We start from the raw sequence: 25,813 nt of genomic DNA on the forward strand, positions 1-25,813 counted from the left end.
GAAATGATTCATTTAAGTAGGAGGAGTGAGGACATGCAGTAAACTAAATTTTAAAGGGGATATTAAAGAAGACCTGAGGATTTATTACAGAAGTCTTTGAAGGTGACAAAATAAGTGGAGAAAACCAGAAAAAAAGGTCAGTGTGCCTCTTGGCTTTAAAATTAAGATGTACAGAGTACAGAAGCAAGAAATTATGCTAAATGTAAACAAAAATACATGTTAGGCTCCTGCTGGAGCATTGTATATGGGCTCCATACTTTTGGAAAATTACTATGAAGATACAGATAAGTGTCTCAAAACTGTCAACCTCGTGCCAAAGTCAACACTGGGTTTCAAATATTGTTGATTTTCAAGTCTGGCAGGCAAGCTGGGTTAGGTGGGGACAGTTGGAACATGGGAAAAGACGAACACGAAAAGCTGATAACTAATTGACTGGCCAACATGGCAATTTAGCATCTAGTCGAGTTAACCAATACGTTATTTTACTTATCTGATAAAATTCATGCAAGACAGCTTTATTAAAGAACAGTTTTCAGGTAGCCGGATTTGAGACACTGTAGCAGGCACATGGGACTTCAGTTATACAAAGGAACAGAAAACTCAGGATTGGATAGCATAGAAAGTCAGTGGGAAATTTATTAGCGATGTTCAAAATCATGATTGGTTTTGACAGAATTAATAAGGGGAAACTGTTTCAGTTGCTGAAAGGTAGGCGACCAGAGGAACAGATTTAAGACAAATAACAATAGATCTAGAGGCAGCATGATAAACACAAAATTGCAGCAGCTTCTAAGAGTCTGCAATGCACTGCCTTAAAATTTTGTGGAAATAGATTAAATAATTTTCAAAAGAGAACTTGATAAATATCTTAAAAGGAAAAATATTATATGCGAAGAGGAAACTAGTTATTTGGATAGCTCTATCTCTGAGCTAGCAGAGTCATGTCATGCTAAATAGCCTCCTGTGCTGTAACGTTCTGTGATCTAGTTTAATAATTGGATTTTATAAATGTATACCAATCAGACCTGATTCCTTTTTCATGTGTAAATTTTCTTTTACTTTGGTGTCTGATCACAGTCATTTTGAGGATCTGTTAAGTCTTTATCCTTTTTTCTAAATATAACCAAATTGCATCATTTCTACGGTAAGCTATAAAGAATTACTCCAAAATAGTTCACTGCGACAGTTTTCTGAAGTATTTATGCAAACAACTGACAGTATAAAGTCTGATTGTTTGATCAAGAAAACTCATTTAGCATGAGGTTGAGTAGTAAAACGAACAACGTTTGGCATTCACCTCTGTTCCTGACATTCTTCTCTTCTCCCCATTCTCTTTCTTACTCCTCCCTCAACACCACTCCCCCAACCCTCAAACCCTGTATTGTTTCATTGCTTTCAGCAGCGTGGTGGCAAGGGAATTGCTGAGAAGATGCATCCCTGATTAGGAGACAGCCACTATGCGGTAAGATTTAAAGATAGATATGTTTTGGATGCAATTTCATATTGATTTGGAACAGGAGAAATTTTTGCATGCATGCAAAAGGTTAAATTCATTCTGGAATGTTATTCTAATCAAGTAGAGGCAGTTGGCACTTTATTGCAGCAGCTCTGGCATGTACATTTGGATCAAAATGTTCTTAGTACTATTGTAATTTTTTTGTGCTAGTAAATTAAGAGTAGCGCTAGCTTAGTGAACAAAGTTCTTCTATAAATAAGAATTAAAAATTTAATAGAATTTTGGAAACCTAGGTCATGTCAGTGTCATTAAGGGAAAGCAGCTTCATGTTTTAGATTCAAACATTTTTGTCAATCAGATAAATGACTGTCTTAGTAGGAGCAAACTAAACAAACACAGAAGGTAATGGGGTGGGGAGAAGCGAGAACACTGAAACCTACCAGAGAAGTTAATGTGCCTAAAATTTGGAAAGCGATGATAATCTACAAAGCTCATTTCAGCGAGATAGTAAAAAGGCATTAATAGAACAAAGAAACTGGCAAATAGCTATGGACTGATGTTTTCAAAGTTGGTGATGTAGAGGGAGAGAGAAAAATATGCAGAGGGTGGTGGGATCATATGCTAGACAATGGCCTGATGATTGCAGAGGCCCATGGGATGAAAACTGAGCTCAAAGTAGCCTGTTATAATAGTAAGAAAACAAAAAAAAAATGGGGGAAATGGAAATGATGTGGGCCCATGCCCACCAGAAACATCACTGAGGAAATTGGAGAGATCAGAAAAGGTCTGGCTAAAAAAAATTGGGGGGAAAAGAAACCAAATTTTTATGGAAAACAAAATGGGAAGTCTGAAGCCTAATCCAGGTGACTATAGATTTTGTAGTGGATACCTGCAGAAAACCTAATGCCAGAGCTAGAGAGAACAAAAGAAAAAACTTGTGACAAACTGGTTCAAATTGAAGGATGGAAGTAAAACACAAGGTGATGGAAATTGAAACCTTTGTGTGAAGATCTTTGTCTTGTGCCCATGAGACCTTTGTCAAATCTGTCCTGTACTCCCACGTATCCCTGATCTATTTTGCTTCACCTCTTGAACAATATAAAATCTATCACGTTTCTTCATCTTTCTAGCTCAAAGTATTAGCTCTGTTCTCTCTCCACAGATTCAGCCAGACTTGCTGAGTTTTCTAGCATTTTCTATTTTTATTTCTGATTTCCAGGATCTGCAGTATTTTGCTTTTATTATTGTGAAGGTGAAGGATATTTGAAAATTGGAAGTGAAAGATATTAAATGGTATAGATGAGAAGCAACCATAACAGGATGATCTGTGTAATAGAGAGAGAGGTCAGAGTGGAGGCCTAAGTCGAATTAGGAACAATGAACTGTTTAGCAATGGAATGAAGTGTTGGGAACATGACTAAAATTCTAAGTGTTCTAAATATGCTACAAAAGACAGGCATAATTAGGACTGAAACAGGTTACTCTAACACCTTTCATCAAGGTGGAATGTGGATTTTAAAAGTTTTTTGTGATGAGAACAAATTCTACCAAGTAGAGTTTTGGTGACTTAGGACCTGTTTGGCTATTTGAAGATGTTGCAGAGGATTTGAATTTCTAAGGGACCAAGGTGTGATGACTATAAGTCCACAGTAAAAACATATTATTTGGAGGGGAAAGAACGATAAATTGTCACGGATAGGTATCTGATGATGGGTAGATGGAGGTAGGAGGAAATAAAGTGAAGGACAGCAGTTTAGCAGAAAAAGGTAAATGTATCTGCTATTTATATACTTGAAAGGGAGATGCTGTGTGGGATGGGAAATACAAGATGGGAAAAGGAAAGAGATTTCTAGAAGAAGAACTTCCCTGTAATAGATGTTGGGCTAACTGGACTATAGTTTCCTGCTTTGTCTTCCTTTGTAAATAAAGGAATTACATTTGTTGAGAAATGATGACAGGTTTGATGGTCAGTGACATACGAGCATATGACTTAGGAGTAGGCCTCTCAGCCCCTCTAGCCTGTTCCGTGTTAGTCAAATCAGCCATGATCTTGTTGCACTAAAAACCTACATTCCTGCATACCCCAATAACCTTTCACCGCCTTGTCAAATCAAGAGCCTATCTAGCTCAGCCATAAAAAAAAATCAAGACTCTGGCTCTACTGCCTTTTGACGAAGTGTTCCAGCGACTCTCAGCACCAAGAAAATTTATCCTCATCTCTGCCTTAAGTGAGCCACCAATTATTTTAAACAGTGACCCCTAGTTCTAGGTTGTCTGACAAATGGAAACATCCTCTTTGCATCCACCCTTTCAAAATCCCTCAGGATCTTTAATGTTTTAACTAAATTGCTTCTTATTCTTCTAAACTCTAGTGAATACAAACCTAACCTCTCCTACCTTTTGCCATAAAACAAACCCCCTGCCCATTCCAGGTATTAGTCTAGCAAGCGTTCTCTGAACTGCTTCCAACTCATTTACATCTTAGGTAAGGAGACCAATACTGTAACACAATACTCCAGATGTGATCTCTTCAACAGAAGCCTACCTCCCTATTCTTGTAATCAATATTCTTGAATAAATAATAACATTCTATTAGTTTTCATAGTTACTTGCTGCGCCTGCATTTAGCTTTCTGTGCTTTATGCACCAGGACACCCTGATCCCTCTGCATCTGAGTTCTGCAATCTCTCACCATCTAGTTAGTAAGTAGACAATTTCACATTTTCTCACACTATACTCCATTTGCCAGATTTTTGTCCACTCACTTAACCTATTTATGCCCTTTTGTAGCCTCCTTAATTCCTCTTCATAATTCTCTTTTCTACCTATCTTTGTGTCATCAACAAATTTAGCAACCACACCTTCAGTCCTGGCATCTAAGTCATCATTTTAAATTGTAAAAGGTTGAGATTGAATGACACTCTCAAAACCATGTTGACTCTGCCTGATTGCCTTGGATTTTTCCAAGTGCCTTGTTATAACATCGTTAATAATGTCTTCTAACATTTTCCCTGTGACAAATGTTAGGCTAACTGGACTGTAGTTTTCTCCTCTCGGTCTCCTTCCCTTTTTAATAAAGGAATTACACTTGCAACCTTTCAATCTAATGGAACCATCCCCAAATCTAGGGAATTTTGGAAAATTAAACCAATGCATCAACTATCTCATCAGCCACTTCTTTCAATTCCAACCAGCCCAGGGGATTTGCCAGCCTGCAGATCCAACAATTTGCTCAATACCATTTCCCTACTATTTTCCAGAGTTCCTCCCTTCCATTTCCCAATTTACAGCTATGTTTGGGGTGTTACTTGTGACCGCAAAATGCCTGTTTAATTCATCCACCATAGTTACTTCTACAATCAATTTCCTAGGTGCACTTTTTATAGGAACGATGCTCGTTTTGTTACCCTTGCTAATTTAAATATTTTAGAAACTCTTACTGTCTGTCTCCGTTACTGGTTAGCTTTATGTCATACTCTATTTTATCCCTCCCTATCAGTCTTTGTCATTCTTTGATCTTTGTATTCTCTCCAATCTTCTGCTACTTGTCTGTGCAAATATACTCTTTTTCTTTAGTTTAACACTGTCTTTAACTCTTAGTTAGCCACAAATGATGGACCTTCCCCTTGGAATTCTTTTCTCGTTGGAAAATATTCTTTTAAATTTCTGCCACTGAATCTGTCGATTTATCCCTGAAGCATAATTAAACAGTTCACTTTAGCTAGCTCTGTTTCCAAGTTTTCATAATTCCCCTGTTTAAATTTAAAATACTAGTGTTGTCTCCCTCAATCAGAATGTAAAATGTAGGGGTGCCTTCAATGAGGTTATCATTATTTATGATCCTAAGGGCATAATTTGAAGTTATTATACAGTTGGTGAGTCCTTTATTCACAAACTGTGACCTTTGTCAGCAACAAATTGGGATTGAGACACCAGAGAACTCCAATCCAGAGACGAGACAGATTACACAAAGGATTAGGAAAGTGGAAAGGTCAAAATGACTAATATTACATTGACAGTTCTCATATGGAAAGGTTGAGAAAGCAAAAGTTTAGGGGAGAGGACCAGCGAAGGCAATATGTGACAAAGGCTCTCAGTGCAATAAAAGAAGCCTGATCAAACATGAAAACTATTGGCCAATGGTTGTGGAAATAAGTTTTTCATTTTCAGGTTGGAATTTGTTGATGTAGACTTGGAAGAAACACCTAAGGCCCTGGCTGAGGAAAGTTGGTTTAGTGGCACCCACATTCCTGGACAGGATGAGGCTAGAAAAGAGAAATCACCTTGCATCAGAATTGCTTGAGGATGCTGTTCTTGATACCCGAAAAGAGGGAAAAGTTTTATTTTGTTTTTGGAAGATGGATAACGAGGCTCATTACTAAGCTGATGAAGTTCGAGCAACATAATGGAAATGCCTGTGATGGATTATATAAAGCAGTTTGTTTCTCACTCAGATATCTGCCACTGTACGTGGATCCAGAGTGGATGGGTGAAAGGTAGAATAAGTATTCTTGGGAAGTTGATGCTGAAAGGACTGAAAATCAGTTCTCTGTAAATGCATTGACCTGGAATTTCATTCTCATTTTTGCCCAGATGTATCTGTAATCTAGGTACAAATAACCTGCACACCATCAAACTCTGATCATAAAGAAGACAGCATTCTGGATTTAGATGTGTTGTGTGTGTAACTGAAACACATCTAATTCTCATGTTTGGTATCTGTTCATTAAATCCTCCACCCAAATGAATCTGTCCACAAAAATAACTTCACTCAACTCCTAAATATGTTTATCTTCCAATGGCACAAGTTTTCTCAACTTTGTATCCAGAATTTTAGGTGCAGCAGGGAACCAGGCCACTTCCTTAACTTTTGTGCTACTTTTTGGGCAGTTTTTAAAGCATTTACTAATCAGTCAAGACCTTTATCTTTTTACGACATGTCATTAAAAATTGGAAAGCTCCCCCGATTTACAGGTTCTTAAACATGCCGTATCTGATGTGCAAGAATGATAGTTCTGTGAATTGAAAATAAAACTAGAAGACTTAAAGAAGAAGTTGAAGTGTCATGTCCTTGGGCCTCAATTGTTCACACTTCTTTACACCATTTTAAGTTCCAGCATATTCTAATGAGAAAACTTGTGTAACTTGATATCAGCAAAATGGGCACAAGATAAGTGCATTTCTGGATTTAATAACTTGATGGATAACATTGTGTCCCAGGAGGTAGCTCAAGGTCATAGTCACCAGAGGAGGACCATAACTTTAAAGGGTGACATTCATAGAGGAGCAATGGTAACAAATCAGTATAAAGAAAAATAATCAATCATTGAAAGCAATGTGTTGCACTCTGTGGTATTTGTGAAGGGAGAAATTAGTTTAAAAATGTGGTTTTCTCCAGATGCTCCAGTTTCCTCCCACAGTCCAAAAATGTGCATTTTAGGCAGATTGACCATGGTAAATTGCCCCTCAAGTGTCCCAGGATGTCAGTTGCAGGAATTAGCAGAGTAAATATGTGTGTTTGTGGGAATAGGGCCTGGGTGGAATTCTCTGGGGGAGAATTGGTGCAGACAGGATGGGCCAAATGTCCGCCTTCTGCACTTTAGGGATTCTGTGATTCTATGAAATGCATGTTGCTTCAATTTGTGTTTCATTGTACAACATTATATTTCAATTGCAAAAGATTAAAATAATTTTAATGAGAAGGATACTTGAGTAGCAAGTATTTAGAATGATAGTGATATTAGCAGAACGTAATAAAATTACATTTAATCTAGGTTTGTTACAATTCAAAGTTTTCTATCAATATACTGATTTAATTTTAATCTGTAAATCTTAAAACTGGTGGATTTAGTTTTCCACTCCATTGGAATGATTTCACTTGTATGATAATTAATACATTTTGATAATGCTGCTAACAGCAATTAATGAAATTTGGTAAATTTTGGCGGTGTTATGTGTTTTGTTTAGGGGGCAGGTATAATAACATAAATTTGCCTTGCTTTTTGGATCAAATAAAAGATTCATATGATTTTACTATATCTTCATAAGTTGCCTTTGGAGCAAGAATGGTGTACTTTTGGCTGGGACAGTACTATTGCAATATGTTATGCCACTCTTATTGAAAATACTGCTGCTGTTAGTTTATTTAATTTTAAAGTGATAGGTCATAGCCTAGAGTCATTTTCAGCATGCAAGGAGGCCGTTTAGTCCATTGGGTTTATGTGGACTTTCTATGGAACAGTCCAGTCATTCTGATCTTCCCCTATTCTATAACGATGGCCTTGCACACTTATTTCCTTCAAGTATTCATCCAATTTCTTTTTGAAACCATTCATCGTTTTTGTTTTCACCACTCTCCGAGACAGAGTTCCACTTTTTCTCACTGTCCTCCTTGCATGTTTTGCTGAAAACCTTAAATCTCTGTCCCTAGTTCTTGTACTGTGAAATAATAAAAACAGTTTTCCTTTGCCCACATAATCTTGTACAATTATATCAAACTCCCCTTAATTATTTCCATCTTCTTCGACCTAAACTTGTAGCTAAAGTCCCCCACCCTCATAACTATTTTAATAGTTCTCTGCACCCCTCAAAGAACCTTGCGCCCTCTCGGACGCTCGCATCCTTCCTGGTGTGGTTTCGGAGCTGAATGCAATATGCTTTAGTTGTAGCCTGACCAGAGCTTTTAAGTTTCAACATAACTTCTCTACTTTTATACTTGTACCTCTATTTGTAAAGGTCAAGATCTGATATACTTTGCTAATCACTATTGCAGTGTGTCTGCTGTCTTCAAAGATCTATGCACATGGACCTTTAAGTCTTAACAGCTGGTTTATATCCAATTTTTAAATACTAATTGCAAGTACCTATCATGACATACAAGTATTGGAATTGGCAAGGGCATAGCCTGGTGGAATGAGCAGTCATGTGGCAGATGAAATTTAATGTAGAGAAATATGAAGTGATTCATTTTGGTGGGAAGAGCATGGAGAGACAATATAAAATGAGTATAACTCCTAAAGAGGCTGCAGAAATGTGCACAAATCATTGAAGTGGCAGGGCAGGTTGCAAAAGTAACAGGCAGACGCGATCCTAGGTTTTACAAATAGAAGCAAAGAGTACAATAGTAAGGAAGTTATGATGAACCTTTCTAAAGTAGAGGTTCAGCTTCAACTTGAGTGTAATGTCTTCAGGATAGATGTGAGGGCCTTAGTGAAGGAACAGAAAAGATTTAGGAGAATGCTTCTAAGGATGAAGGACTCCAGATCTGTGGATAAATTGGAAAAAGGGGGGCTTATATTGCTAACAGCAATGGTATTTTCAGTAAGGATGGCATAACGTATTCCAGTGGTACTTTCCCAGCCGCAAGTACACCATTCTTGCTCCAAAGGCAACTAATGAAGATGTACTAAAATCATATGAATCATTTTACTTGATCCAAAAAGCAAGGAGAAGAGGTGATTGAGAGGAGATATGATGAAGGGTCAAAATACAGTAGAATGTACTGTCTTTGAGTGTGGTGGCAGCAGGTTCATTCAAGCCATTAAAAATGGAATTAGACATACTTGAAAAGGAAGTACGTGCAGGGTTACAGGGAGAAGATGGGAAATGCTGCAAGGGGATTTGCTAATTTGAAGACCTGGTGCAAGCACAATGGTCCATATGGTCTCCTGCACTGTAAGAATTCTGAGATTCCTCTGTCCTCTGCACCCTTTAGAACTCTGCCATTAAGTCTATATGGCCTTTCCCTATCCCTTCTACCAAAATTCATCATTTCACATCTCTGTATTAAATTTCATCTGACACTTGTCTTTCCATGCTGCTAAATATGTTACGTTGCAGTCAGTTAGTATCACTCTTTCAAGTTTGGGATCATCAGCAAATTTTGACCCTTGGAGAATGCCACTGCCTACTATCCTCCAGTTTAAAATAAAATCATTTACTGCAACTCTTTATTTTTAAATCCCATTCCACAGACGTGTTGGTTAGGTGAATTAACCATGGTAAAAGAGCAGGGCTATGGGGATAGGGTAAGAGTTGGGCCTGAGTGAGATGCCCTTTCAGAGTCGGTGCAGCCTTGAAGGGCTGAATAGTCTCCCCTGCACTGTAGAGATTCTATGAAGTTGACGGTGACTATTATTCCATGAGCCACAAATTTGTTAACCAGCCTTTAATGTGATACTTTGTCAAATTCTTGTTTAAAATCCACATATACACCATCTATGGCATTCCCTTCATCAACTTCTTTGCTACTTCATCACGAAATCCAATTAGATTGATCAAACACAATCTGTCTTTTACGAATTCCTGCTGTCTGTGTTTAATTAACCAGACCCTTCAAATGCCTATTGATTTCCCCTACCGCCAATCATAGTTTCTAAACCCTAGCCACTATTGATATTTAACTGGCCTGTATTTGCTCAGACTTTCCTTGCACACTTTGAATAAGGGTGTTATGTCTGGCGCTGTAACCTTCTGGGACCTCCTCTGTATTTAGGGAAGATCAAAAGATTATGGCAAGTCCTTTCACTACATCCACCACCATTTCCTTTAGATTCCAAAATGGGGCCAGTTTGTTAGATATATTCAAGAGGGAGTTGGACGTGGCCCCTGTCGCTAAAGGGATCAAGGAGTATAAAGAGAAAGCAGGAGTGGGATAGTGAGTGCGTGATCAGCCATGGCCATTTTGAATGATGGTACAGGCTCGAAGGGCCAAATTACCTACTCCTGTACGTATCGTCTGTGTGTCAATTAGGTGGATTGGCCATGGACAATTTGCAGGATTAGAGTGGGTCTAGGTAGAGTTCTCGGAGACTTGGTGCAGATTCGATGTGCCCAGTGGCAGTCTCCTGCATTGTAGGGATTCTGTGGATCCTGTGATGCAAGTTATTCAGACCAAGCACCTTATCCACTCTAAGCAGAGCTAGCTTTTCAAGTATCTTCTACCTCGTATTTCATCCATTCTTCACCTTTTGCAAATATTTTGTCAGCTTCCTCTTCCTTACTAAACACTAATGCAAAGTTATTTTTAATGATTCAAGCCTTGCCCTGTGCCTCCAAGTATATGATGTGGAGATGCCGGCGTTGGACTGGGGTAAACACAGTAAGAAGTCTCATAACACCAGGTTAAAGTCCAACCAATTTATTTGAAAGTAAACTCAAGCTTTTGGGGTTTGCCCCTTTGTCAGGCAAATGGAGAGTTCTGGCCTCAGACAGCATATAACAACACAAACAGTTTACTGATTAGAATGTGAGCCTTTGCAACTAACCTGCTATTCAAGTCTTAAAGATGCAGATAATGTGAGTGAAAAGAGTATTAGGCGTAGGTTAAAAAGATGTGTGTTGTCTCCAGACAGTGCTGTAAGTGAGGTTTTGCAAACCCAGGCAAGTCATTGGGGTTACAGAGTGCGACATGAACCCAAGATTCAAGTATATATCACCCTTCATCCTAAACAGGAGATAATGCATCTGGAGACACTTTGCTACACATGCAGTCCCACAAAGTGTCTTGAAATTCCCCCATGGTTCCACAAGGAATTGCAATCATCAGATCTCTGTCTATCTATGATCCAGAAAGAACACCCTCCATTCCCTCTTTAACAATCTAATTCTTTCTTGTTTTGAACTATTAATTTTAACTACAGCCTCAAACAACTCGGTGCTTACTTACCCTGATTGAATTTTTAAATTAAGAAACAGAAAATAGGAATAGGCTATTCAGCCCTCTGAGCTTGATCCACCCATTCGTTATGATCATGGCTGATCATCCAATTCGGTAACCTCTTACTGCTTTCGCTCCACATTTTTTGACCCCTTTAGCCCCTAGAGGTATAGCTAACTCCTTGAAAATATACAATGCTTTGGCCTCAACTGCTTTCTGAGGTAGAGAATTCCATAAGCCCAACACTCTGGATGAAGAAATCGCTCCTCATCTCAGTCCTAAATTGTTTATTTCATAACCTCAGACTGTCACCCCTGGTTCTGGATCCCCCTGCTATCAGGAACATGTTTCCTACATCCACCCTGCCCATCCTGTTTCGTTCTGTTAGAATTTAATAGGTTCTATGAATTCCCCTCTCATTCTTCTAAACTCTAACGAATACAATCTGAACAGATGCATGCTTACAGTGACTGGTATTTGTACATTCCACTCTCTCAATCAGGTAATTTGCCTTCCTGTTTTTACTACCAAAATGGATATCCTGGCATTTATCCAAATTATACTGTATTTGCCCACTCACTCAGCTTGTCCAAAGCACACTAAAGCATTTCTGCACCCCCCTCACAGTTCACCCACCCACCCACCCACCCAGCTTTCTGTCATTTGCAAATTTGGAGATATTACATTTAGTTCCCCCCATCTAAGTGTGCATATGTGAGTGGCTAGGGTCTGAGCATGATATTCTTTTCATAAATTCATGCTGACTCTTTCCATTCTTGCCACTATTTTACTGCCACTGTTTTCAAAGTGCTCTGCTATTAATTTTTATTTATATAATGGACTGCAGCATTTTCCCCACTACCAATGTCAGTCTGACAAGACTACAAATTCCCTGTTTTCTTCCTACCTCCAAAGGGAGGTAATTAGAGACCCTCATCCTGAGGAAATGTTCGCGTCTATAGAACCTTAGAAGGTGAGCACCAATGCATCCTCTATTTTCAGTACTTTGGGATGTTAACTTTCAGACCCTGGGGATTTATCGGCCATCAATTTCCTTAGCACCATTTCCCTATTAATACTGATCTCCTTTAGTTCTCCCTTCTCACTAAACCCTGTGTTCCCCAATATCCCTTGCTCCACTCCCATTATTTTTCAATGTGGTTCTGTTGGATTCTGGCCCTTGATTTCTCTGCCTATCACTTTTCTTATTCCCTTTTCTCTCTTCTGTTCTTATCCTGTTTTCCCCCTCTTCTGACTCATTCCATGGGTTCCCATTCCCCTACCATTGGAGTTTAAGCCCTCCGGAACCACTGTAGCAAATGCTCCCCCAAGGACGTAGAACATAGAAAAACTACAGCGCAAACAGCTCCTTTGGCCTACAAGTTGCGCTGATCATATCCCTACCTTACTAGACTTACCTATAACCCTCAATCCTAATAAGTCCCATGTACTCATCCAGAAGTCTCTTAAAAGACCTTACCAATTTGCTTCCATCACCACCGATGGCAGCCAATTCCACTCACCCACCACCCTCTTGAGTGAAAAATTTAACCCTGGGATCTCCCCAGCACCTTAAACTTGTGTCCTCTTGTGGCAACCATTTCAGCACTGGGAAAAAGCCTCTGAGAATCCTCCCGATCTATACCTCTCAACATCTTATATACCTCAATCAGGTCACCTCTCAACCTTCGTCTCTCCAAGGAGAAAAGACCTAGCTTCCTCAACCTATCCTCATAAGGCATGCCACCCAATCCAAGCAACATCCTTGTAAATCTCCTCTGCACCCTTTCAATAGCTTCCACATCCTTCCTGTAATGAGGCGACCAGAACTGAGCACATTACTCCAAGTGGGGTCTGACTAAGGTCTTATAAAGCTGCAGCATTATCTTTTGACTCCTAAATTCAATCCCTCGATTGATGAAGGCCAGTACACCAAAAGCCTTCTTAACCACATCCTCTACCTGTGAGGCTGATTTAAGAGTCCTATGGACCCGGACCCCAAGGTCCTTCTGATCCTCTACACTGCTAAGAGTCTTACCCTTGATATTATACTCCTTCATCCCATTTGACCTGCCAAAATGGACACTACACATTTATCCGGGTTGAAGTCCATCTGCCACTTCTCTGCCCAGTCTTGAATCCTATCCGTGTACGCTGCAACTTCTGACATCCCTCCAAACTATCCACAATACCATCAACCTTTGTGTCATCGGCAAACTTACCAACCCAACAAACAGCAAGGGTCCCAGAACAGATCTCTGGGCACTCCACTGGTGACCGACCAACCGACCATGCAGAAAAAGACCCATCTACAACCACTCTGCCTTCTGTGGGCAAGCCAATTCTGGATCCACAAGGCAACAGCCCCTTGGATCCCATGCCCCCTCACTTTCTCAAGAAGTTGTGCATGGGGGAACCTTATCAAACGCCTTGCTGAAGTCCACATAGACTACATCTACCGCACTTCCTTCGTCAAAGTGTTTAGTCACATTTTCAAAGAACTCAACCAGGCTTGTAAGGCGCGATCTGCCTTTGACAATCCCGATCCCTCCTAGGTACTACCCAACTAGTTTTGTACTGGTCCCACCTCCCATAGAATCAGTCCCAATGTCCCAGGAACCTAAAACCCTCCCCCCTCACACCATCCGCTCAGCCATTCTTGCTCTGACTAACGTGCACTGGTAGTAATCCTGAGATCACTGCCTTTGAGGTCCTACTTTTTAACTTGCTTTGTGACTCCATATGTCTATATCAGTGTATACCACAACCACTGGCTGTTCACCCTCCCTCTCCCTGCTCTGAAACATCCTTGACCCCAGCACCAGGGGGGGCAACATCCCATCTTGGAGTCGCTTTTGCGGCTACTGAAGTGCCTTTCTATTCCCCTTAGAATTGAATCCCTTAACTATTGTACTCCCACAATTTTTACAATTTTCCTGTGTAGCAGAGCCAATCATGGTGCAATGAATTTGGTTGTTGCTGTGGCCGTTCCCATCCCCCAATATTATCAAAAACAGTATATCTGTTTTGAAGGGGAATGGCTACAGGAGATTCCTGCACTGCCTGCTTTGTCATCTTATTCTATCTGGTGGTCACCCATTACGTTCCTGTCAATGGAGCCTTAGCCTGCTTTGTGACCACCTTTCTACATGTGCTATCCACAAAATTCCCCACATGCGGAACTCTACAGTATTTAAAAGGCACTGCTCCAGCTCTGAACCCTGGGCTTCCAGGAGCTGCAATTGGAGACCCATGCATATACGCTGGGCCTGGACATTGGCAATGTTCCTGGCTTTCCACATAGAGCAGGAGGAGCACACCATGGCTTGGGTTCTTTTGGCATGACTTATCTTTTAAAGTTAAACTTTTGGAAGATGCTTTAAATCAGATAATATCAATTATTCTAGAGCCCATCCTGGTCACTACAGAATATACCCACACAAACTATAGACCACAAAAAAAAACCTTATAAACTATAAGTAATAAAAGTAGAAAATACTTCCTCGACCCAGTCAGCAGCTTATACCTGCCCCACATAACTTTTGAATCCTGACGTCACCTCAGGAGCTCCAAACTCCAAGTTAGCATTCAGATTTTTCACTACACTCTCACGGGTTTTCTTGTATTGTCACTTTTTTTTTTCAACAAAAACTGACTACAATGGTATTCTTCCCAGACTGCTTCGCTTAAGTTATTAATTTGAGTGAATGCCCTCGTTTAGAGAAATAAATCTCAACGAATAGTCAGCTGCTTTCCTGTGAAGTCACATTTTGTTTATTTTAACACAGTCGGTCAGTTCTGAACCCAGCCACTCCCAAGCTTTCATTTTCACGTCCATCTGACTGAGCTGCTACATTTGTACCTCTAACATGAACTACAGAAATTAGCAATGCAGCTTAATGTATATAAGTTACTCACTGAATAAATTTATTTTAAGGCAAAATTGAGTGTTTAAAGCTTAATGAAAAATTTTCTATTTGCACAATTTATTTTAAGTCTGTGAAAGAGGTTTGTCAGTGATTTTGGTGGTTAAGATGGCTTTTAAGCTAAGATAAAAGCAAATTACTACAGATGTTGGAATCTGAAACAAAAACAAAAATAAAATATCTGGAAAATTTCAGCAGGTCTCGAAGGGTTATCCAAACTCAAAGCTTGCTGTCAGATCTGCTGAGATTTTGTAACATTCTGTTTTCATTTATGGCCTTTTATTGCTCCATTGAGGTTTTACCAGTTACTTTGAAAATTCTTAACTAGCGTTAATAACTATCTTTTGAATACTTAGTCACAGAGAGTTGTTGATCTAGGAATTTAAACAAGAGAATTGTTTAAAAATATGGTTCTCAGAAATTAAGAGTAATTGAAATTACGTCAGTTCCATAGTTGGAGTTTTCAAATGAGGATTGAAAAATTACAATTCTGCAATAGATAGATAACACACATTTGTTTTTAAATAAAAGACAATATATCAGCTGCACTGGAACCATGCCAGTCTGAAATGCTTGGGACCAAGTCACTTTTAGATTTTGGAATTTTCTGGATTAGGGAATTACATTAGAATGCTTAAGTGAAGTTTGTGGACCGGAAAACATCGTAGATATAAATATTTATCCAAAGCAGTTAAAATATTCTCAAGTAGGAATAATTATTTTACTTATCCAAATACAGTGATGCATATTTTCCAATCACTGTCAGAACCCCTGTTTTTCCAAATCTTATCAGACCAAAAGTACCCAATTTTTCTGATCAGTCCTCCAAAGGAAGATCCTGTAGAACTGACTCAGGATGTGGAGATGCTGTATTGGACTAGGTAACACAGTAACAAGTCTCAACACAAGGTTAAAGTCCAACAAGTTTATTTGGTAGTACAAGCCACGAGCTTTTGGAGTGCTGCTCCTTCATCAGGTGAGTAGACTTTCAGTTCACAAACAGGGCATACAAAGACAGAAACACAAACTCGACAATCATAAGGCAAGAGTGTTCTCTTCCTGTTTTGGGGAATACTGCAGCGGTCATGGGCATTTGGCCTCTGATCTTCGGGTAAGCATTCTCCAAGGCAGCCTTCACGACAATGCAGAGTTGCTAGCAGAGACCGACAGCCAAGCACACATGAGGACAGCCTCAACCAGGAGCTTGGGTTCATGTCACACTATCTGTAACGCCCACGACTTGCTGGGCTTGCAAAATCTCACTAACTGTCCTGGCTGGAGACAATACACACCTGTTTAACCTGAGGTTAACTTTCTCTCCACTCACATTGTCTGTACTTTTAAGACTTGATTACCTGTAAAGACGCGCATTCCAACCATTATTTTGATATGCCCTGCTTGTGAACTGAAATCCCACTCACCTGATGAAGGGGCAGCACTCTGAAAGCTAGTGGCTTGTGCTACCAAATAAACCTGTTGGACTTTAACCTAGTGTTGTGAGACTTCTTACTGAACTGAGTCAGCACAGGAAACTGGAAACCATGACCCCTTTTAAACACTAGCTGCTATATTGTGGTACTCTAATGCACCAACTAGCTTTGGGACATTTAAACAGGTTTTCTATGTTAATGAATGAGTGTTGTAGGGTGGGTGAACTAATGGGGCAAGGATGGATGAGTTAAGGGGGTTAAGGGTTCTGGGTAGATGGATGAGGTAAGGGGGTAAGAGTGTGTAGGGTGGGTGGTAAGCTAAGTGTATAGAGAAGATGGATGGGGCAAGGGCATGTAGGGTGGGTGGAACAATGTTAGGTAGGGTAATGGCATATAAGGTGGGTGGGCTCAGGGTGTGTAAGATGGGTGGATTAAGGGGCCAAGGGCATGGAGAGTGGGTGACTTAAAGGGGTAAGGGCAGCACCTGGATAGGATGCTCATGCCTTCAGGGAGAGGAGTCACAAAAGGTCAGGTGGCAGGGGCTAGAAGAGGAGCCATATGGGGGATAGTGAGGAGTGATTTGGGGGGTGTTGAGGGCTCTATAGGGAGTGGGGCTAGTCAGCTCAGGAGGGGGAAGTTGAATGGTGGGAGGTATTCAAGTTGGTTTGGGAAGTTGAGGGTGTTGAAGTGGTGGATTGCGGTGGGATCAGTTACCCTCAGGAGTCCAGACTAGGACCCTCGTAACATTTCCTGGGTAACTATTAAGGCAAGTAATTGGGAACCATCCAAAACCCCTCTAAACCTAGCCCAAAGTTGAAGACTTTCTGAGGGAGCAGGGAAATTTCCTGCTTAAAGTTTAAACTTTGCGGGTAATTCCCATGATTTCAGAGCATTGAGACTTCCAAGGGACCCTGTTGCGTATCTTGGAGGTTTCTGATGATAGAGGGACAGAGAGATCTGACTCTTCATCTTCTATGTTTCCATTATTGTGCGGTACTGAAATGATGTAGTGATTGCTCGGGTGTGTTCAATAAATTTCTTGACAATTGATGTTTCCAAGTAATGGATTGCCAGACTGGGGAGGTTATAGCATATATATGATTGCTTGTTCTTTCCATTGATGCAGCGTAGCAAATGCTAAGAAAGTTTTTGATTTCATTTTCTTATATACAGTAATTTGAAGTACAGCTTGGTAGCAGGCCTCACCATAATGCTACTAAATCAGTTGGTCTACATTTTTAGCCAGATTCTTGGAAGTATAGATTAGTTAATTGCAGTAATCATTTTTTACACTTTTTCTTTTCATTTCCAGGGAACTATCACTGATGGATTTTGTTTAGTTCAAAATACATTGCAAATGTTTCTCTATTTGCATGCAAGTAAATTGAGCAAAGAAATGCACACGAAAATACCATATCTATGGGTGATGTATGGTTAATATTTTTGAGTAAATAATTACAGATACCTCATTGGGACTAAATGGTGCTGTTCGGTAATGAAATACACAGCTCCTGCTTTCAAAATGCTTAATGGCTCAAGACAGATGCCCTTCTGTTGATGCCCACTCCTTAAACTGCAAGGCTGCTAATTGAAAGAAGTTTAGCTATTTTTATTATTGTTTCTTTTGAATGGGATTTTATTGCTAATTTAAGTCCAAATTATGAACAATGTAAATTCATTGAGAAGCGGTGTTGAAAATAGAAAAATCACAGGGTAAGAAAACAAGCTGTTCGAGTTTGAAATAAATTATTGGGATATTTATGTATTAGTTCATGTGTAAACACTTAGCTGCTCTGGAACATAACTTTACCTGAGACTAGTAACAAAATTTTATGTTAATTCTAACCAATTAATAGTGCAAGCAGATTTTCACACCATAAATGCCAGTTACATCTGTTTACTCACTACTTTTGAATATCTGTTTAAAGAGGTTTTCCAAAGCTGAGCTGTTAAAGTTGTTTTGTGTCAAGAAATATTAGTGTCTTGAATGAAATTTGAATGGGTTCCATTTGTGATGGTATTTCTAAGGTATTTTTAGAGTTTCCTTTTTTAATCTTTACCATGCTGTAGAAGACCTTAGGTAACAACTTGTGTAGGATTGTGACTGTACCAACATGCAAATTGGAAATTAATATAATGTTGTTTGTTTAGAATTATCTGATGTAGTCGTGCTTAATGCATGTCGAGTATCATGTTAGAATGCATACCCTTTCCTGAACTGAATTTAAATATGTGCCTAAAGTTGCTTGGTTACTCAAAATGGTAATGATAAATTTAAGATCTCTTTTTCTGGATCTTGAGCAACTCAGCTAAAGCACACTGATATCGTCTGAGCTTTGCAGTTTGATTTAATTAATTTAATTTGTGCATGACAGACTTCATGTAAATGGCAATTGTATTCCTTTGCTATACAAATAATTCGTGTACTGTAGTTTTTATGATATTTCTGTCTTTTTTGCAGGATATGCGTGTAGATATAAAGATTTTGGCACAATATTCTATCGTGTCAAAAACTAGCGCTCAGTTTACAGTGAGCATCTCTACTTCAAGGAGCTGATTTTGAACATTTGAGGTTTCAGTGTAATGCTTTGAGTGATGTATTTGAACAATTTAGTCAATAATTGTAGCCTTTTTTGGAAGAAATATTGTAATGTCATGTTTTTATTTTTTACAGTTATAAGACTGAAACTGATGCAGGAACGGTGTTCAACTTTACTGAGGAAACTGGTCACATAAACTACAAAGTAACTGCTTTAAATGAAATTTTATCTGCATTATGCCCTAATCATCGGAAACTTCTTACTACAATGCTTAAGTGTCTAATCCAAGCAAAAGATGCTTCGAATGTGCAATACAGAGATCAAAGAACTTCACAATTTCAAAATTCCGCATCTGATTTCAATGAAAATAAAGTAAGTGAAAGACTATGTAATTGTAACAGACTCAGATGGTGTGAAAGTTGCACTGTGAAAACTGTGCAGCAAGTTCCTTTTGCATGGGTTCCTTGCTGCGTGAAAGACCTACAATGTTTATCATGCAGAAAAGGCACTCTTGGATGTTTCACAATAATAAGTAATGGAGTTTGCAAACAGTGTAACAAAAGCAATATCTACCAGATTTACAATGGGTCTTATAAACATATTTCTGGATGCACTAATGCTGAAGGAACTACCATTCAAGCTTGCAGTGAACTTCCAATTGAAGAAACGTGCAACAACATAGAAACAGCAGAACCTTCAGCCCTCACAAATAATGTCAAAGATTATAGTAGGCCACGAAGCCCATCGCCTCCACCTCTGTCTCCAGTAAGAACTGATGGGTTTGAAATTGATGTAAGTAAAACTGCTTCAACTTTGGATGCTAATAATTTTGAACTTATCGTCACACAACCTCCCTCTCTTTCACCAGAAGAGGAAGAAGATAGTGGCCCAGGAGTCTCAAGCCAGACTCAAACCAAATCAAAGTTTGCAGAAAAAAACGAGCAAGGAGGGGATGATTTTGAGATGGGTGATGGTGAAATTAGCAGAACACCAGATTCTGAGAACGATCTGGAAAAAGGTGAAAATTCAGCTTCATTTCAGGAGGTAATGGAACGGATAAATGAAAAATTGAAAACAATAGAAACAACTGATGGTCAGATTTTGGCCAATCTCTCAAACAGTGATTCTTACCAAGGAAGTAATGGTAGCTTTAAGTTGAGAGAAATTGCAGCTACGTTGTTACACAAAGCAAAGATCAGTGATTATAGCTTAATGGAGTTACTTAAACAGCACGAAAAGAATCGGGAAAAGCGAATAATTCAAACCCGTTTTCGAAAACGTCAAGAAACGTTGATTGCTTTGCATAATTCACCAGACTCTCCGTTATCTCGACGCCAAACAGTTCAAATAAAGCGAGACCTTGCAAATCTTGACCAGCTATTTTTAAGTAAGAAATCAACATCTGAAAAATATGGAAAGAGATCAAAAAGTGGCATTAGAGATGGAAATTCACCAGACACTGAATACTCACTTAGCAGTGAAGATTTGGACAATGCTAACATAAGTACACATCCTAATACTTTGTCTGACCAGTATGAAGCTGAATGTAGGAATTTATCTGGAGAATGTGTACCAGGTAAAACAGAAGATGTGACAGAATGCTTAAATTTATCAAAAGAGAGTGCAGTCTCCAATCTGTTGAACATTCTTGAGGTAGATGAAATGAGTGTGGAAACTCCAAGAGATAACACTGAGAAGTCAGCAGCTGACCATGGTTGTAAAGAAACTCCTGTGGCCTTAGAAAATTCTGAGAAAATAGATTGTAGGTCCAACATTGGCAGGACCAAAAGAAATATTCTGCCTCCAGAAAGATTTTCTATATACATTACTGAGCCTAGAAAAATGTTCTACGCTGCCTGTTTCTCAGAAAATCTCCAGCGAAGACCTATTAAGGCCAAAAAATCTGATGTGGACTGTGAGAGTAGTTCTAATAAAATGTCTGACACTGACAGCCCTAAGAAGCAAGAGATCCATAATGAAAAGGACAGTGTAATGTTATATGAAGTAACTGAAAGTTTAGAAGTATCAAGTTCTAGTCAACCTGAGCTTCTAAAGGGCATAAATAATGTTGATAGTTCAAGTGGCAATGAAAAACATGGAAATGAACCTAATTTATCGGAGGTGATACTTCATGCATCACAAAAACCAAATGAACTTGTGGATCAATGCAATAATAAAAAGGAAAAGGCACCTATAGTGTTAAACGCTGGTCCATTGGAAACTCTTTGTTCCGTGGAACGTAGTGGCACTGCACAGCCTGATATTTGTATTGATATTTGCACTAATGATAACTCGAAATTTGTTGACAAATGTGGAACTTTGGGGAATGCAGTAAACAATTTACTTTCTAGTCCTCCTGAGTGTGAAGCCGCAAACGTACTTGACTCAAATTCATTGTTGGGGAGTGACTGTCTGAGTGTGAATTCTCCATTACAGCAGAGGTGTCTACATCATGCAATATGTGAATGCTCAGTTCATGAGGATACTGGTTCCACAAATAAAATGGGCATGAGTCAGAATTATTCAGTTAATTATAGCAGCCCCATAAAGCTCATGTTTCTCTCTAAAGTAAGCAATGAGAAAGGAGTTAAATATACGCTGACATCTGTAAACTCTTCTCAGCTTGACACCAGCACTTGTATTTCAAAGATGGATCCTGCAGACATCCTCAAAACACCAGAGGAAGATGATTCATCTGCTTCTGAAAGTGCTAATGCAGTGGAAAGTTTCCAAAATTCAGCTGCTGCTGAAAGTAGTAATCCAACAGAATGTTTGCAGAGTTGTTCAGAAAGTCCTCCAACAGTCTGTGAGGAAGCAAATTACAATCTTGAAATGGAGACATTCAGTTGTAATAGATCTCTCTGCTCAAACAATTATGTAAGAAATGATGCTGAAATTGAAATTACTGATCAAACGGTAGAAAAGACAGTGATTTCAAAGGAAATGGATGAATCTATTCTCAAACGAAAACCTGGTCGTCCCAAAAAACTAGGCCCACCTGTGGAAAAACAGATTAAAAGGCCAAAGGGCAGACCACCTAAACCTAAAGTAGAGTTATCAGAGCCTGCCGGGTGTACGGCTGAAATGCCAGATATTGAAAAACTCAATACATCGTATTCATCTTTTGCAGATGACAGCCGTAATATTAGAATTACAGTTGTCTATGGAAGATCAAGAAGATTCAAAAGATTAGTGTCTGAGAATAAAATTGTGGCAAGTAATCACCCAACAAAGACTAATGAAAGTGATTTGAAGCAAATAGAAGAAATTATGCAGGGCTCTGTTGCAGGGGAATTAGACAGCAAGCCTGATAGTTCTGCACCTTTGACTCGAAGTGAAAATGGATATGATCTGGTGAGGCCCATTAAAGCTAAGACTGTTTCACTTTATACCAGTGGCAAAGCTATATGTCCAAATAGTAAGCCTACTGCTATTAAAACTTCAAAAGATGGACAACGAAAACCTGGACGTCCTGCAAAAGTGAAGATTTCAGGTATATCTGTGACTGTGGATGCAGTATCACCTCTGAAAAGAAAAGTCTGTATTAATAGTATATTACCTCCATTAGACCAAGACTGTTCACCTTCAAATAAATTGTCTGTAAATGCATCTATCAAAGACAATGATTCGTATAAGGAATCTTTAAGAATCCAAAATCATTGTGAAACCAGTTCAAACGAAAGTGTTGATGAGAAGAAAGTAAAATCTATTGTTCCCTTGAGGCATTCTGTTAGGGTTAGAAAGCCATCTCTGTACTACTTTCATTCCTTGGCAAACTCCTGTTCATTCTCTCAAAGCAGTGCTTTGGTACGTAAATCACGGAAGCTGCTTTTAAACAAAGCAGGGAATGAACTTGCTAAAAACAGAAAGTTGGATATTAAAATGGTATCTGAGAACATCACCTCAAATGTTGAATCCGGGAGTAATGAGAAGGAAACCAAGAATGAAGTAGCTGAATTTGACTGTGGTTTGGAAATATCAGCAGATCCAATTTTTATATCGAGCACTTCACTCAAGTGGTGGCACACCTCCACTTCTAAACAAACTTTGCAGGAGGAACTTGACATGCGATTTGAACAGATAAACAGTGGCTGGCTTCCTGTTGATGCTACAGAATTGATTGCTTCTGACAAAAGAAAATGCCCAGTTCAGTTGGAGAGAGTAACCAAATCTGTGATTGCAGATGATAAGCAGGTTAAAATTTCTCCTATCCAAATGTTGTTTCAGGGAAATTGTAATATGGATAAAATTTGTGCATGGTTTATGCAAACAACAGAAACTCATTCTTTATCCATTGTAAGAAAAGAGAATGCACGTGATCCTATTGAAGTTCTTAATGCTAAAGGAGTTTTGGCAGTAGGAAGTCAAGTTGATACCTGCCCAAGCCCTCAGGCAGAACATTTGAAAAAGCACCTTAAAAAATTTGCACTAGAATCTCCTTTGAGACCAAGAAGGCACTTGCATCTGTCAAACAGAATGTCCCAGTTTAAAGTTTTTAATGCCAAAAGGAAGCTTTTGGTAAGGTATAACAAAAGAATTTGCTGTAGACCACAACATTCAAGTCACAGAAATTTGTCTCACAGTCACAGAGTTCAGTACAAACAATGGAAATCTGTTTGGAAATGTATAAATGAAAATCCCCAATACCAAAGTCTGAAACAAGACTTGGTGATCACAGCACAAAGCAAAGACAGTCAACAAACTGAGCTTGAAATAAATAGCTTTCCAGCTGAAAGAGAGCCTGCGGTACTGCCCAGCGGAAAGGAAAATGCAAACTGTGATAAATGTAGCATAGATGTTGGTTTGTCTGACTGTGCACCCATACAGAACTTAAATTCAACAAATTACTCCAAATGTAAAACAGAGAAAGTAGAAAACACAGCAAAGCATTTGGAACAAGAAGACATTCTTGTCAAGCGGCAACAAAAAAACACTTTCAAAAATGCAAACTGGAAATTGAAGAATTTTAAAGAGTGCAGGGTATTTCTGAGGAAGATCAATTCTCTGGATCAGAGCCATTTAAGAAATTATGATCGTTGGCAGCAGTCTAAAAATAGCTTATCTGATACTAAAGATACAAGTAAACTTCAGAGATTCACTGAAGAAAATAGTGATCCACACAGTGAAATAAATACCCCTGCTGTTATTGCATTTGAAACACAAAACTTAAACTCTGCAGGTCCTACTTTATGTGAACTAAAAGGGAAGAGAAAGCACAAAGACAGGACAAGTAATCAGAATGGGTCGAACAGCTCACCATCTAAAAAGGTTAAGCACTTTGCTAGTAAGCAGACAATGCCCTGCCAAATTGACAGCAATCACTTCACTTCATTGAGTAACAACAGTAACCCAGTCAATGAAAAGAGTTCACAAAAAGAAAATGCAGAAATAGTGAAGAATAATGCAGGGAAAAAGCATCCAAGTGTGAGCACAGCTACAACATCAGTGAAGAGGATGAGACGATCATCTGTTGAACAAAGATTGCAATATCAATTACAGTTCCAAATAGGTAAGATTAAATTATTAGAAGATTTATTAATGTGAGAGGAAGATTAAATCCTCTGCCTTCTCCATTCAAACTTTTATTCATTGTGAGGTCCTCAATGAATAATAATGGTGAAATGGTAGTTCAAAAGATACTGAATTTAGAAATACAATAATTGCTTATTTAGTGGCACTTTGCATACATGCAAGATTCAAAATGATTGCACGGTTATGTAATGGCAAGTCGGACCAATGAAGCTATGTCCATTTGTACCTTGATAATCTCAGGCCACTAAAACTTCTATTAAACTCACTGTCAGACTAAATAACTGATGATAAAATACACCATTTTGCTACCAAAACTGGTCAGGAATGAATTAGACATAACTTCACTTTTGGGTTAAAATCCTGCTCATTTTTGCAAGAAAGATGTCTCTGATTTCTGGATCATTTTGGTCAATCTAAATCCAGTTCCTAAAGAACATGGGTCAGCAGCGCAGAACTGACATTAATTGACTGTAGTATTAAGATTACTGATTGGCAATGCAACAAACACAAAATTATTCAAGTTGTTGCAAAGTGGAATGTGGATGCTTTTCTGAATTTGAGGATTTGGTACCTTTTTTATGAGCAGAGTGGAGGTAGCATTATTATATATCTGGCTGTATTATACTTAACCTACTCTGCTGCATTTCACCACTGGGTGCCTGAAATAGAATACAAGGAAATAGAAGTTTTGCTTCAGCTATGCACAGCCCTGCCTTGTGAGCAGTTCTAGGCACTTCATATATTGACCTTTTGGAAGGAGTGTAGCATAGATTTATTATAATGATAGCATAACCTTAAAGAGTCTAGATATGAAGAGAGTGTCAACAAACTAGGATTGCACTCCATGGAATTTAGAAGGGCTATGGGGTGATCTGATGGAAGTTAATATAAGAACATAACATAAGAACATAAGAAGTAGGAGCAGGAGTAGGCCATCTAGCCCTTTGAGCCTGCCCCACCATTCAATAAGATCATGGCTGATCTGAAGTGACTTGGTTCCACTTTCCTGCTTTCTCCCCATAACCCTTAATTCCCTTGCCTACCAAAAACCTACCTACCCATGTCTTAAATATATTTAGCGAGGTAGCCTCCACCACTTCAATGGGCAGAGAGTTCCAGAGATTCACCACCCTTTGAGTGAAGAAGTTCCTCCTCAACTCTGTTCTAAACTGCCCCCCCCCCCCCCCCCCCCCCCATCTTGAGGCTGTGCCCTCTAGTCCTGCTGTCCTTTCTGAGTGGGAAGAATCTCTCTACCTCTACCCTATCCATCC

At 39.1% G+C, this 25,813-nt stretch overlaps 1 protein-coding gene across 11 annotated transcripts in view; it reads left to right on the forward strand.

Annotated features, from left to right (window-relative positions):
* lcorl (ligand dependent nuclear receptor corepressor-like) overlaps nt 1-25,813 on the forward strand; it is a 138,635-nt gene that overhangs the window by 95,211 nt on the left and 17,611 nt on the right. For 6 of the 11 annotated variants that reach the window (XM_080189641.1, XM_080189601.1, XM_080189633.1 and 3 more), the window contains one exon: nt 19,145-24,519. In XM_080189641.1, coding sequence (XP_080045767.1) covers nt 19,145-24,519 — 5,375 coding nt within the window. Of the gene's footprint in view, nt 1-1,399; nt 1,463-19,144; nt 24,520-25,813 lie in introns of those variants that run through there. The other 5 variants (XM_080189678.1, XM_080189685.1, XM_080189648.1 and 2 more) reach the window with 5 other exon arrangements.

This window comes from Carcharhinus amblyrhynchos, chromosome 1 (assembly GCF_965287045.1).
Source record: "Carcharhinus amblyrhynchos chromosome 1, sCarAmb.v2.hapA, whole genome shotgun sequence".
NCBI lineage: Eukaryota > Metazoa > Chordata > Chondrichthyes > Carcharhiniformes > Carcharhinidae > Carcharhinus > Carcharhinus amblyrhynchos.